The sequence below is a fragment of the Tiliqua scincoides genome, chromosome 2 (assembly GCF_035046505.1).
Source record: "Tiliqua scincoides isolate rTilSci1 chromosome 2, rTilSci1.hap2, whole genome shotgun sequence".
NCBI classification, from domain to species: Eukaryota; Metazoa; Chordata; class Lepidosauria; order Squamata; family Scincidae; genus Tiliqua; species Tiliqua scincoides.
Genome location: NC_089822.1, coordinates 163,903,675 through 163,918,363, shown reverse-complemented (window position 1 = coordinate 163,918,363; position 14,689 = coordinate 163,903,675). Strand labels below are relative to the sequence as shown.

General features: G+C 46.2%; 1 protein-coding gene across 1 annotated transcript in view; it reads left to right on the top strand.

Annotated features, from left to right (window-relative positions):
- The window catches only part of LOC136638855 (cytochrome P450 2B4-like), a 33,349-nt gene extending 19,032 nt beyond the window's left edge, over positions 1-14,317 (top strand). The window contains exons 7-9 of the mRNA XM_066612886.1: positions 4,006-4,193; positions 11,849-11,990; positions 14,130-14,317. Of these exons, the coding sequence (XP_066468983.1) occupies positions 4,006-4,193; positions 11,849-11,990; positions 14,130-14,317 (518 nt within the window). The remainder of the gene's footprint in view (positions 1-4,005; positions 4,194-11,848; positions 11,991-14,129) is intronic.
- Positions 14,318-14,689: the final 372 nt, after the last annotated feature.

Below are 14,689 nucleotides of genomic sequence, written 5' to 3'. Positions count from 1 at the left end.
TAAAGGGCCTTGTAAGAGTAGATCTGGCCAGACTGGAAACTCCCAAGGTTCCTGTCTTAATAATTGTGTTAAGTTTGGGTACCAACCTGGTCACTTTTGTGCCACCAGAACAACTTAGGAGCCCCTGAGGTCAAGGGCTTTGATAGTGCATCCACCACTTCCTTGTCTCTTACCCTGGGGTAGAATTTGTTAAGTTGCGAGTTTTCCGCAGTAGAAAACTATTACAAGTAGCAAACTACCTACTATGGGTGTCCGAATCTGGTCCTCAGTTTCTGGATGCAACCTGCACTCTGTTTCCGAGAGGCTCCATCTGTGTAGGCAGTCTGCCTCTATGTTCTTCTCTCCTGCTAGGTGTTAAGTTGTGAGTGAGAACTGTGTTTGTTTTCTTTTTGTGTACACTGTCTGTTCTTACTAGAACATGACAATGGCAGAAATGAGGTTTGAGATGAAAACAGAGCAAGACAGATCTCAGCTCCAGGAGACTGATGCTTTGAGACATCTCCTGAGAGGAATAATGACCCTGAATCACTGCCATTTAGTTGGGCCCTCCAATCAAATATGCTGGCACTGTGGTCAGAATTACTTGTTGCCAGTCCTGAAGGCTCACCCCTTGGACAGCTGTCCATTGTACACCCACCACTGCAAATCCCTCTTCAGGGGTGGTGGAATCAGAGTGTGGAAGTGGCATCTATCTTCTTGAGTGGAACCAAAGACATTCCTGAAGAGTTCTGGTGTGGAATTGGGTCTAGTTGACCAACTGGTGACAGAACCAACATTCATAGCAGGTAGACCAGTGTCATGATATCTGCCTACTTGACTGAGAATCTGGAGGATTGTGTCTGTGATCCTCTATCATCTCTCTGTTGGCAAAAAGGCATGGAAAATGTGGGATACTGAAAAATCCAGTATCTGAATGGGAACCAGTGAACTGTTTGACTGGATTATCACAAAACCATGAGTTTGCAGGCAGAGCACCATCTGGTGCATGTTGAGCTCTGCTTGCTCCCTGGACGACACCTTTATTTAAAAGTCATCCAGGTGAGGGAAAAGAAACAGTCCCCTCTGCCTGAGATGCGCCAATAGTACCACTAACACTTTTGTGAACCCCTTTGGGGAGGTCATTAACTCAAAGGGAAAGCCATGGTACTGAAAGTGGGAGGATTTGTAGGAGACCTCAGATACCTTCCGTGATTTTACAAAAACAGTTCAACCACCTTAGATCTAGGATTTCATGCCTCTCTCCATTCCGCTTCAGTACTGGAAAGAGCACCAAGTAAACCCTGGTACCTCTCTCAGCAGAGGGAACTACCTTTATTGCCCCAATATAAGGTAGATGGTATATGGCTGCTAGGATAGCTGCATGTTTATTTGCATCTCTTGATTTTGAGATCTGCCTGAACCTGTCCCTTGGTTTCCTTACAAATTCCAAGGAATAGTCTTTGGAGACATGTCTCCAGGAACCATGCATCCAATATTGTGTTGAACCAGGTTCTCACATAATCCTGAAGCCTAGCCTGCACCTTGGGTGAGAAACCCCTGTGTATGTCATCATGCCAACCTGTCTCTAGCTTCATTCCCTGCCTTGGAAGAATGGGAATGCTGGAACTTTCTGTGGAAGTTCCCAGATTTGTGCCACTTGGGGTTGAATTTGGACGGCTCTCTGTTCAAGATGAAAGGGGCGAAAGCTCTGGTTGGCTTTAGTTTTCCCTGTCTTGGAAGCTGTGGGAAGTGCTCTGTTTTTATCCTTGTTTCAATGAGAACAAGTTCTAATGCTTGTCAAATAACTTAGATCTGGAGAATAGAGTCCCCAGTAATCTACTTTGAGATTGCACAGCCACAAATTTCTTATGGCCACCACATTGGAGGTGGTAGCTCTAGAACAAATAATCAGCTGAGAAAGCAGCTGGCAAGGATACCTTTTCCCAAATGCCTTGATTGGTTTGGATAAGGTGTTGTTCCTCCTCCCAGAAGCTCTGTAGCTCTGGAGAAAAACAAATTGGCTGCTGAGGCTCTGAGAGCAAACAAAATAGTCTAGAAAGCTCTCTTCAGCTACACGTCAATGCATTTGTTGCATGGGACGCAAGGGTCATGTTCCCCATCTGAAGGGATCACGGCCTGAGAAGACAGTGCTGCAACAGGTGCATCCATTCACTGATGGTACCTTGAGTTTATCTAAGGTTCCCTTAGGAAGAGAGTAAAACTTCTCATGAGTTTGGTGTCTCACTAGCTGTGCAGTGAGGAGGACCACTCCATCTCCATCATTTTAGGATGGCTTCTTGAAAAAGGCATCTCTGCTGGCCTCGGTGGACCCTGAGGAAAAAGACTTTCTGGAGAAAGAAGTTAGAGTTGCAGCACTGGCTCTCATTCTGAAGCTTTAAGGGTCAATGGCTTAATAACCTTATCAAATATCCTGAAAAAAACTCCCTCTGGAAAGAGGTCTTTTCCACTGATGTGAGCTTCTGCACTCTCCACATCCTCACCATTTTTTTTTCTTTTGGTCCTTTACTGAGGAATGGGCAACTCTGAATCTGAGGAGTCAGATTGGCCTGAACATTGTGAGGGAGAGCTGGAAGGGACAGGGTTCCTCAACGCCTGAGGTTGCTTTCCCTTTTCCAACCTTGGTCTTTCAGTTGTTTAGGGAGAGTAAGCAGACTCTGCGAGGTTCGCTTTCTATCAATCAAGCCCTTGAGCCACAGCACCCAGGACAGGAGGAACAGGGGTGACAGCAGTACCACTGCTTGACCTCTTGTTAGCACCTCTAGGCTATATAAATATATATTACCACACGGAACAGTCAAAGAATAACCACCTGGCTGTTCACTGGACTGTTTATGAGGGGAAAACAGAAGTTGGGCAAAAAGAGCGGGAAAACAAACCCCTTACTGGGTTACTCACTGCATGTGAGGAAAATGTTGCCTGCTGAGATACAAAATGGCACCCGCTGAGGTAAAAAACAGAGCCAGTGCTTGTGAGCATTGGGCAGGCTCCGAGCACGCGGATAGAGAGTCCTGCCCAACTGCCCCTGACACTGCAATAGTGCCTGTGATCAAGGTGTCTCCCTCAGTTGCTCAAACCTGCCGCCACCTCAGAGAGGTGCAGACCAGGCACTGTGAGCCCAAACAGCTGAGGTAAAAAACAGAGCCGATGCTTGTGAGCATTGGGCAGGCTCCAGGCACGCTGAAGGAGAGTCCTGCCTGATTGCTCCTGACACTGCCATAGTGCCTTGATGGAGGGGTCTGCCTCTGTTGCTCAACCTGCCGCCACCTCAGAGAGGCGCAGACCAGGCACTGTCAGCTCCAACTGCTGAGGTATAAAATGGCGCCCGCTGAGGTAAAAGCAGACCTGATGCTTGCGAGCGTTGGGCAGGCTCTGGGCGCTCAAGGAGAGTCCTGCCTGATCGCCCCCGAACACAGCAATAGTGCCGGGTCGATCCAGGGGTCTGCTGCTGACCCCCAAACCTGCCGCCACCTCAGAGAGGCGCAGACCAGGCGCTGCCAGCCCAAGCAGCCACAGTGGGAGAAATGGTGAAAAAAGCAACAGTTAATGTTTCTGTGGTGGAGAGAGCCGGCCTCAGCTGCATCTGTCAGGCAAAAACGCTCCTTTCTCTCCAGAACTCAATGGACCTGACTCACTGAGGTGGGGAGTTGAGACAGGCTGAAGAGAACCATTTTCCCTTTGCTTTGAAATCGCTGAGGAGAAGCTCCAAAAGAGATGACCGAACTCCAGCGAGGCAGGGATGGTCTGGGGACTGGATCCCTGTGCTTGTGGAGCGCCGCCCGCCTTTTTGTTAGCCCTGCCTCCAGCAGCAGTGAAGGACAATCCCTTTGGTGGGGAATGCCCCTGCCTCCACCAGGGAATAGTAATTGAACAGGGACAGTTTTCCAGTTTAACTCTGTAATTGTTTGAAAATATAACAGAAGTTTCTTATAAAAACAGCTCTCTCTCTCTCTCTCGCTCTCTCTCTCTCTTTCACTCTTTCATCTAATAAAAATGTATTCCTTACAGCTAAAGTCCAAGAGGAGATTGCAGAGGTGGTGGGTGCCCACCGCGCCCCAAGCATGGAAGACCGTATGAAGATGCCCTTCACCAATGCGGTTGTCCATGAGATTCAGAGATATCAGAAATTAAGCCTTGAGACCTTCCCACGTGCAATGACTTGTGATACAGAATTCAGGGGCCACACAATCCCTAAGGTATGATGATTCAGCAAGTTACCAGTGTGTTGTGGTGATGAAAAGGAACAAGAATACAGGTGGAGCCTATTTATGCACGTGCATTCTGTTCCCTGACTTGCTGTGATTAAGAAAAAAAAAACATGTTGTGCTAAATTGCATAGAGCAGGGGTCTCCAAACTCCGGCCCGGCGGCCAGATGCGGCCTGCAGCAAGCCTCTATCCGGCCCACAGCCAGCTTCTTGTCCCCTGAAAACCTCTGGCCCATTCAACTGTACATGACCAGAGCAGTGCTCTGGTTGTGTCTGGAGAGTGTTCTGAGGGCCATAGAGGTGGAAAGAATGAGCCCATTCATTCATTTATTCACTCCTCTAAGTTCCATCTCTAATTTATTTATTTAAATTTAATATTTAAATTTTTCCCCCCGGCCCTCAACACCATGCCAGATATTTGATGCGGCCCTCTGGTCAAAAAGTTTGGAGACCCCTGGCATAGAGTTATGCAAATATGCTACAGCCTGACACTTGGGGATGGAAAGAAACTAAGGCAGTGGTTCTCAATCACCTTCCCCTCCTCCGCTCTGCACTCAGCCCTCCCAGCTGTCCCCGCTTCTTTCACAGGTGGGATGCTGAGCTTTTAAGAGTCCAGCCCTATGCATTTCTACTCAGAAGTAAGCCCCATTCTAGTCAATGGGGCTTACTCCCAGGAAAGTGTGGATCGGATTGTAGCCTAAATCTCATGCTTTGGCTTGCTGGGAAGACTTGCTTGCTGGGCTGTTTTGTTTGTGTAGGCTGGAGCACAGAGAGCCTGCACCATCTCAGTCTGAAGGGGGGGGGGGAATTCAGCAAACACTCCCTGGTTTTTTAAAGCAGTCCCCTCTGTTACTACTACACCTGCCCCTGCCCCTGCCCCTGCCCCTGCCCCTGCCCGTGTGTGTGTGTGTGTGTGTGTGTGTGTGTGTGTGTGTGTGTGTGTGAAAGTGAGTGTGTGTCAGAGAGAGAGAGAGCTCCACCGTGCTGCATGTGTTCTGGCTACAGAGGTTTTCTGCCCCCCCTTCCCCTCTTCAACCTCTTTGCTGGCTCAGGGGCTCCACGAGTCTTACTGTTTCTTCGAAAGGGGAACCTCTTCCATGGCTCCAGGGCTATTTCCCTGCCTGTGGGAGGCGGAGCCTTTTTGCAGTGTTTTGGGCTGCCTTGAAACCAGCAAAGGGCAAAGGAGGCAAAGGTGTGTGCGACATTCAATCCCCCCCACCTGATTCACATTGAGACAAATCAAAGATAAAAAATCCATGGATAAATAGGTTGCACCTGTATAAGAAGAGCCCCGCTTGATCGGGCCAAAGGTCCATCTGGTCCAGCTTTCTGTATCTCACAGCAGCCCACCAGATGTCTCAAGGAGCACAGAAGACAACATGATACTTGTATCTTTTTACCAATCTTTTGCATCTGAGATATTGTATACTGTCATCTTGACTTGTAACTTATGATGGCCTTTTCTTCTATAAAACTGTTCAATTTCCCTCTAAGGATATCTAAGCCAGGTGCCATCACCAAATTCTGTGGCCAGGAATTCCACAGATTTATTACATGCTGGTTAAAGGAATATTTATTTTTGTCCGTTCTAACTCTCCTGCCAGTCAATTTTAGTGGATGCCCCCTGGTTCTGGTGTTGTGTAAGATGGAAAAGAACTTCTTTCAATCCACTGTATCCATCCCATATATAATTTTACAAGTATATGTATCAAATCATGTGTTCCCTCCCTCTGGTGCCTTCTTTCTAGACTGAAGAGCCCCGAACATTGTAGCATTTTCTCATAAGGATTAGTGACCCAGCCTACTAAACATTTTTGGACTGAATCCTATGCATGTCTACTCAGAAGTCCCATTATAGTAAATGGGGCTTTCTCCCATGTAAGTATGGATAGGATTGTAACCTTGGTTGTTCTCTTCTACACTTTTTCACCTCCGTTATATATTTTTTAAGATGTGGCAACCAGAACTGGACACAATACTCCAGTTGTGGCCTTACCATTAATTTCTACAATGAAATAGTGAGTCATAATGACCTTTTTACTCTCAATCCCTTCATTAATGAACCCAAGCATGGGATTGGCCTTTCTCACAGCTGCTGCACACTGGATTGACGCTATCATCGAGCTGTCAATCACTACCCAAAGATCTCTCTCCTGATCTGTTATAGACAGTTCAGAACCCATTAACTTATATGTGACATTTTAATTTCTTGCCCCCGTGTGCATGACTTGACTTACATAGAAGCACATCTTCCATTTTGCCACCCATTTTCCCAATTTAGAGAGATTCTTCTTGAGCTCTTCACAATCTATTCTGGATTTCACTACCAGAAAAAGTTTAGTGTCATCCGGCTGTTCAGGCAATGATATCTGCCCAGGCTCCTCTGCCGTGAAGACAAAGAACTAATTTAATTTCTCTGCAATCTCTTGTTCCCCTTGTATATCTCTCCCCCCCCCCCCAGAGTCTTGCAGGCCAGCTGTTTGTCTAGCAGGTTTCCTACCTCTAATGTACTTGGAAAAAAAGTTTATTTCCCTTAATGATGCTGGCCATATGCTCCACAAAGTGTTTCTTTCCCTCCTGTATTATCTGTTTACATTTCTCTTACCACAGTTTCAAATTTTTTTTTTATTCCCCTTATTAGGGCAAGACTTCCATTTATGGAAGAAAGCCTCCTTGCCCTTTGTAGCTGTACTGACTCTGGTATAAACCTGGATGTATGGCCCAATCATATCCAGGGCTGGTCCAGAATGTGCAGTGCTGCTGATGGAGAGTGTGCGGCGTACGATGGGCTGGCCAAGGTCCAGGCAGTCCAGGAGAGGTAACAGTGGTGCACCAGCTACTTTGCTGGTGCAAGTCTGAGTGGGCCCAGAAAGGCAGATCAAGACCAGGAATAGAGATAGGATAGTGGTGGCACAGCTGCCACAAATGCTGCTCCTTCCTGGCCTTGATCTGCCCTTCACCATCTCCTCCCCATTCTTCCCACGCCTGTCAGACTTGCCTGTCTAAGTCCAGCAGAGGTCCTCCCATGTAACCGCCATCTGTGGCAGCACTTCTAATACAGCAGCCAAAGGTGCACTACACATGCTGTCAAAATCCATTTTACAACTATCCTGCTTAGTTGTACAGGACAACTATCCTGTCCTGCTGTCATAAACCCCTCTGCGTGCCTGCCCAATCACATTTATTTAACTTTACATTATTTTAAAAAAATTGCAAAACATCATATAAAATGTCTCATATCTATGGTGTTGAAAAGTATATCCTTGGACTTTTGCTGTATATATCAAACTTTTGCTGATACTTTTGCTGTATCAGGGGTGGCCAAACTTGCTTAACGTAAGAGCCACATAAGATAACCTTCAGATGTCTGAGAGACACAAGAAAGATGTTTGAGAGTCACAATATTTAAGATGCATTTAAATTCTTAAATATATATTTACTCACCACAAACATTAAACTTATGTTTTAATCCGTTGGACTCTCCGTTTTTACCTGGTAAATTATAAAGCTTGAAATTTCTTATTTACCTCTTATATTAATTGTGATGCAACAAGGAGCTCAGCCAGCATATTTCTGCAAGCTGCACATTATATGTCAAAGAGCCACATGTGACTCCTGAGCTGCAGTTTGGCCACCCTTGGTATATATCCTTCTCAATTATATCTTAAAGTTCAGTTTAGGGAGTCTTTAGGGGATCACACTGAATACAGAATTGCTGCATTAGCAGAGATGCAGACAGAGGGAACTCGAGTTAGAGTCACAAAAATCAGTGTTTTTCGCTGACTTGTGGAGACTCGATTCACCTGTGTTGATGACTCTGGCACTGACTCAAGTCTAAAGCCACTTGACTTGGCACTGATTGCACACTGACATTCGCACTGGAGTCTGTCTGGGTGTGCTTGCTTCCTTTTATGCGTGAAAGACCTCGTGGGGCCATCATTCAGACCAGACAAACAGGAGGAAGTTCCAGCCAGGAGGCAGGGAAGGGTTAATGTTTTGCTTTTGCATTGGGTAGGAGGCAGGGAAGCGGGAGTGAGCACTCTTATTCATCTCTGAAGGAACCAATGCTCATTGGACGAAGGATGGGTGGTCTGATTTTTTTCTTTGGATGACTGCGAAGGGTTGAAGGTAGAAGGGCAGAAGGCAGAGCCCAAGGGAGTTCTTGCCTTAGAATTGACTGGAGAACCAGAGAGGGGCAGAAAGGAGAATGGGGGGGAGCAATTCATAGTGATCACGCTTTCCAAACGCATGGCTATTGTGAGCTCCATTGTTACTTGGAAGGAGGAAGCCTCATTTAACAACGTGCACAAATCAGACTACTTCTGAGTAGAGCAGCAAATTCTATCCAACTTTCCAGCTCTGGTGTAGCTGTGCCAATGGAGTTTGTGCTGCATCTTGTGGTGGGAGGGTAGTTATGGAAGCCTTCACAAGATAATAGAACATTTGATTCCTTGCCTAGGGGCTGCACTGTAGCTGCACCGGGGCTGGGAAGTTGGATAGGATTGGGCCCTGGGTCATCCTGGTAAGCCTCATAGCTGCTGCACATGACCCTCCTCCCTCTTGCTACTTCTGTCCCTGCTCTCTCAAAGTCGGTCCAGCCCCTCTCACCTTGTTTACAGATGGGATGGGGACATAAGGGGGGGGTGGTTAAAGAGAACTCCGACACATACACACACACCATGGAAGCAGCCCCCTTTTTCCTCATGTCTGGGTTTTTTAAAGGGAAAAACTCAAGAATTGAGTCTTTTTGAGTTGTGAAAATGCTCTGGACAACTGGGAAAGTGCCTCCGTTAGGACTCATTTTTTAGTCGAGTCACGGGGAATGGAGACTTGTGACTTGATTCAAGTCAAGCTGCACTGGACTTGCCCATCTCTGTGCATTAGTTTAAAAACAGCACAATTTCATAGTGAAGATTCTATTTCTAGTCTTAGAATAACAGCCCAATCCTATCTAAATTCCCCCTGGCACTGATATAGCCACACCACCGCAGTGTGCACTGCTTCTTCCATGGGAAGGAAGTCTCTTTCAAGTAACAGAACATTTGTTTCCTTGCCTATTGGTAAGCCTCTGCTGCCATGATGGGTCTACTTGGAGCTGCACCAGCAATTTTTCTGGTGCAAATCTGAGCAGTCCCAGGAAGGCGGATTGAGGCTAGGAAGGGGTAGGATATCGGCAGAGGTGCTGGCACAAATACTATTCCCTTCTCAGTCTCAACAAACTCCCCTCCCTGCTTTGGTCTCTCCTCTGTTCCTCTTTCTCCTCTCCCTGTTCTGTTCACCCCCCATTCTCACATTGCCAACTTACCAGCTCTGGGGCTCTTCAGGAGGCCACTGGTATGTGACCACTGACCATTTTCAGTGGTGGCACAGATGCATGGAATGTTGGGTAGGATTTTGTGACTGTCATAAAGCATGATGTGCCACTGGAACATGACTTGTGGCTGCACAGTGAGCTCATAGAATTGGGCCATCAATCATGTTATCCTGCTTTCACACAAGCATAGCTGTAATGTATCTTTAAATATGTTCCAGTGGCAGCTCTGTATGGCTCATTAATAAAACACTATTAAATATGTTCAATTTTAGAAATAAGAATATTGCCATTTGTACCCATTCTTTCTCCAAGAAAATAGTGTGCCAACACTTTCTGAGTAATATAGAGGTCTCTAAGGAATCTAGAGCAGTGGCGTCACTAGGATTTGTGTCATCCGGTACGGGAGGCCTGTGTGTCACCCCATGCAGTGGGCAGGGCAACGCCCCAGGTGGTGGGCAGGGTGATGTACCATCGCCCTGCCCCTACTTGTTTTTTGGCTGTACCTTTTGTTAGAACACAAATATTTCAATGTGGTTTGTTTCATTGCATTCTGCATGAAATTACGCATTGATTGATATATAACATGATAGATGGTCTTATTCCTCCAAATTCTGATTTTAGTGATTTAAAAAACTTGTAGAGTCACACACACTCACATACACACCCCTGTGTCAACTTACTAACAACTTATTACAGCAGTTCTCAAACGTTTAGCACTGGGACCCACTTTTTAGAATGACAATCTGTCCAGGACCCATTGGAAGTGATGTCATGGCCAGAAGTGACATCATCAAGCAAATTAAAATAAATAAATATAAATAATTAAATTAAAATAAAATAAATAATTAAATAAGGGGGAGCCAGTCCTGTTCCACCAAGTGAATCTACTCTGAAGTAAGTTCTATTGTGGTCAATGGGGCTTACTCTCAGGAAAGTGTGGGTAGAATTGCAGCCTGTGAGCTCAAGCCTATGCCTGTCTACTCTGAAGTAAGTCCTATTGTGGGCAATGGGACTTACTCTTAGGAAAGTGTGGGAAGGATTGCAGCCTGTGAGCCCAATCCTATGCATGTCTACTCTGAAGTAAGTCCCATAGTGGTCAATGGGGCTTACTCTCAGGAAAGTGTGGGTAGGGTTGCAGCTTGTGAGCTCAAGCCTATGCATGTCTACTCAGAAGTAAGTCCCATAGTAGTCAATGGAGCTTACTCTGTAGCCTGCCTGCAATAACCCCCCCCCCCAAAAAAAGAATCAGTGAGATTTCCAGCCCTCCCCAGTGCCCAGTTTAAAGTTCTTCTATTTCAGGCACATCAGAATAAAGACCCACCTGGCTTCACAAGTGCAAAATAGAGAACTTTCCCCTTACCAGCTGAAGCCTCTTTTTTGTCCTTTTTAGTGTGTGTGTGTGGGGGGGGGGGGAGACTGCCTTCTGGAGTATCTCCAGCTCCATCGAATCGGAACTATTCTGGTGTCCTCACATTCCCCTTTGCCTGGCCTGACCAGCAGCCAAGGCACGTCTGCCTATGCACAAGTAAATGTGACGTGAGGCTGCTTGCTTTCCATAGGGCTCAAGAGACTGCCGCTGGGAGGGAGTGACCTCCTTCTCCCTTCTGTGTTTTTGGGGGCTGTATTCATTGGATCAGGACCATTCTGACGTCTATGGAGTCCTCTCAGCTTCCCTTTCCGACAGACTACTCGCGAGTAAATGCAGCCACGTGGCTTCGTTTCCGGCTCAGGCTCTGACACAGCTGGGAGGGATGGGACCTTCTCTGTGTTTTTAAGAGGCTGCATTCATTGGATTGGGACCATTCTGGTGTCCTTGGAGTCCTCTCAGCCTGCCCTTTTTGCCTGCCATAGCTGACGGACTATGGCAAGTATGCCTACTCACGAGTAAACACACGGTACGGCTCACTTTCACTTTTCACAGGGCTCTATTCATTTTTTCCTTCCAGTTTTTTGTCCATAACTTTTGAAGGAGCGATTTCAATTCTGTTTTTCGCATTGCACTCCACTGGCCATTCCGCATCCAATGGTGTATGGCATGACGCAGTAGCTCCTAACCCCGCGATGTTAGCGCATCCTCCCCCCAGGGTGCGTCACCCCCCCATGTGTCACCCAATGCGGCCCATACCCCCCGCACCCTCCTAGCGACGCCAGTGATAGAGGCACTAGCATAAAACTTAGACAACCAGGTAATTTTTTTACTATTTTTTAAGGATCTTTGCTAGTGCATTACATTTGAGGAAGCCCATTCCCAGATCTCTCTCAAAGACAAGCTATTTCTTAGATATTAACCAAGTTGAGGTAAGCAATGTCACCCCTCTTTTCTCCCTGAAGGGCACCACTGTCATTCCACTGCTAGTTACTTCGCACTTTGACCCTCTCCAGTGGGACACACCAGAGGAGTTTAACCCAGGCCATTTCTTGGACGAGAAAGGCAAGTTCCAGAAGAATGATGCCTTCATGCCTTTTTCCGCAGGTAATGTATGGACCTACATATTCATGCTGTGGGATGAGGCCCTGGAGTTGAGGGTGTGCTATGATGTAGAATAGATTGGGATCTGCCTAAAGGCAAGCAAGAAGAACTGGACTGTGTGTCCTTTCCTAGCACTTTCCTTTTTCCATCTCCTTTCCTCAAACCAGGAGCTGGTAGTCTACAGTAGCTGAGAATGGAGCTGTTCGGTTCTTTTAATTTGGGTTAATGGTGAGAAGAGTCAGCCTTGCCCAGTTGACAGGCAATTGAACTGGAGCAATGGGGTGAAGGCCAAGGGGAATGCTCATGCTAAGGTCACCTTTTATTTCTTTCATACTGAGTCAGAGATTCTTCGGTGTACCCTTTACACAGGGATGCTTCAGAATACCCTCATATTCCAGGCACATGTTTAGCAGTGGGTGGGGTGGGGGAAGGGTCTGCAGAAAGCAGAGTAAGCTTAGAAGGGAGCAAGGTCAAAAAGTTGGAGCCATTCAGGTATATGTGCTTTTTTGCTTTGGGATTGATGGATGTGGTCTTGCATTCCTGAAAAACAGTAGCCAAATTCTAATCATGACTCTGCAAACCAGAAGAGAAAACTTACTTGTTTGCAAGCATGGATGCTTGTGAAGTAGCAATGCCACTTTTCTGGCTCAAGGTACAAATTCCTGTGGCTCGTGTTCTCCTGAAATCTGAGATGAGTATTGTGGTATTGTCATGCTACTACCCCAAGGGGCAGTGCTAGTTTGCAGACAGGTGTGGATTTTGGTCCATTGCCACTGAATCAATAAGCAACACTAGAGGTGGAAGGTTTAGAGGATTATTTTATTGCATGCAAGTGGACCCCAGGAGATGAGCTCAAATCTGGGGACCCTGGCTGACTGATGTGGTCAATATTGATATACTTCATACAGAGTTAGGAAAAAAACCACAGAAAACTTCTCAATATTTTCCTATTCTGTCCTTTTCATTCCTTGCCTCCTCCCTGTTCCTTGGGTCATGGGGCTTGTGGTTTTACATGTCTCAGCCAGTCTGAGATTGCTAAATTTTTCACTTAATTTTAGCACATTAGCAAAGCTTTGCAGACTTTCTCATCAGCAAGTGTTTGGTTTGTGGTTAGCCAAGTAATTTGTCAAGGGGTCAGAAAGAAGCAGGTGGTTACAGTGTCACAAGCTTTCTCCTAAAATACACGCTCTTTCTGTCTCTCCCCCCCCCCCATTGTATAGGAATCATACCTGCTTGTAGCTTTCACAGGTCTGACTTTACCTGCTTACAAGGGGTGGGGGTGGGGGGTCTTTGAGGCAGGAAAATGGATGTCAGCTTTGACAATTCTTCTCGGGCTCAAATTGTAATACAAGTCAGTAAAAGTCCATCCTCTTCCCTTCTCCCAAGTTTATCTACTGGTGGGAGAGAGGAAAACATTTCATTGCAGGCTTCCGCATTCCTTCTCTGCCCTTGGTGTCTGGGATTCTGCAGTAGCAACACCCCTGACACCAGAGAGTTTGGGAAGCAAACTTAGGCCTCAGGCCATCTGAATCTGTTGAAGAGCAAACAGGATTCTCAGGCTTTGCCCCTGTTGTTTGCAGAACAGGTCATTTGCCCCTGTTGTTTCCAGAACAAATACAGGGAGAAGAATGTTTTTTGGATGCTTCATGCTCAGGGTAAACACATCTGGAGCTTCCTGGCCTCAGCCTCAGCTGCTAGATGGCATGGCTGAGTTCCCCTTGTGTCTACCACAGAATCTTTGAAGAGCAGCCATTGATGCAGCAGCAGAAATATCTACCTAAGACCTTGGGAACATACATCTGTTTCACCAGATTTCTCCCCTAGAGCAGATTAGCAGTAGGAGTAGCAACAGAATCCTCTGATTTTGGCTTAATTGCTGTTTTATTACATTGGCTGATTGGTGGTTTAATGTTGAATTATATTTTTATTCCAATTGTAAGTCTTCTTGGGCACTATCTGTGTGGAAAGACAACATAAAAATACTTACATAACAATATAATCCAAGAAATACAGGCTCAATTTGCTTGGGTGTTGATTCCCTGAGCGCCAGTCCCTGAGCGCCAGTGCGCGCGCACACACACACACACACTCTGTAAGTCTCAGCTGATTGTGGGATTAACTCTGCCTTCTTTGTCTCCCCAGGGAAGCGATCCTGCCCAGGGGAAGCACTGGCTAAAATGGAGCAATTCTTGTTCTTCAGCACTCTGCTGCAGAACTTCACCTTCCAGCTGACTGGAGATGCTAAGGAGAAGGATCTATTGTCTTTGAGTTTGGACCTCCATATCAAATGCCTGTCTCTCCCCATACAAGCTGTTAGACGTCCAGTGTGATCTAGAGACAGAAAATAAACAGCCGGGATTGAGCCAATGGCTCCAAAATATTCAGAGAAGCTACAGCAGAAGTGCTAAGACAATCCTTCCACCATTCATTCACCAGTTTTACTTTCACTTAGTGAAACTGGTGAAGTGGTTAAATGGGTTGATTAAATGTTCTTATGATGGCTGATAGACATTGTCAAACATTCCTTCCTTAAGCCATTTGTCCACTGGCACTAATGAAAATAATCTGAAGTTGAGTTTATTTGTGGAAGCCCTTCCTGCACACTGTTACAAGTATCCTATAGTGACTAGAGAGATGTGCTCACTAATATGCATCATTCATCCATATAAGTTCAATTAGAAAGAGAAGATCACATTTAAGCC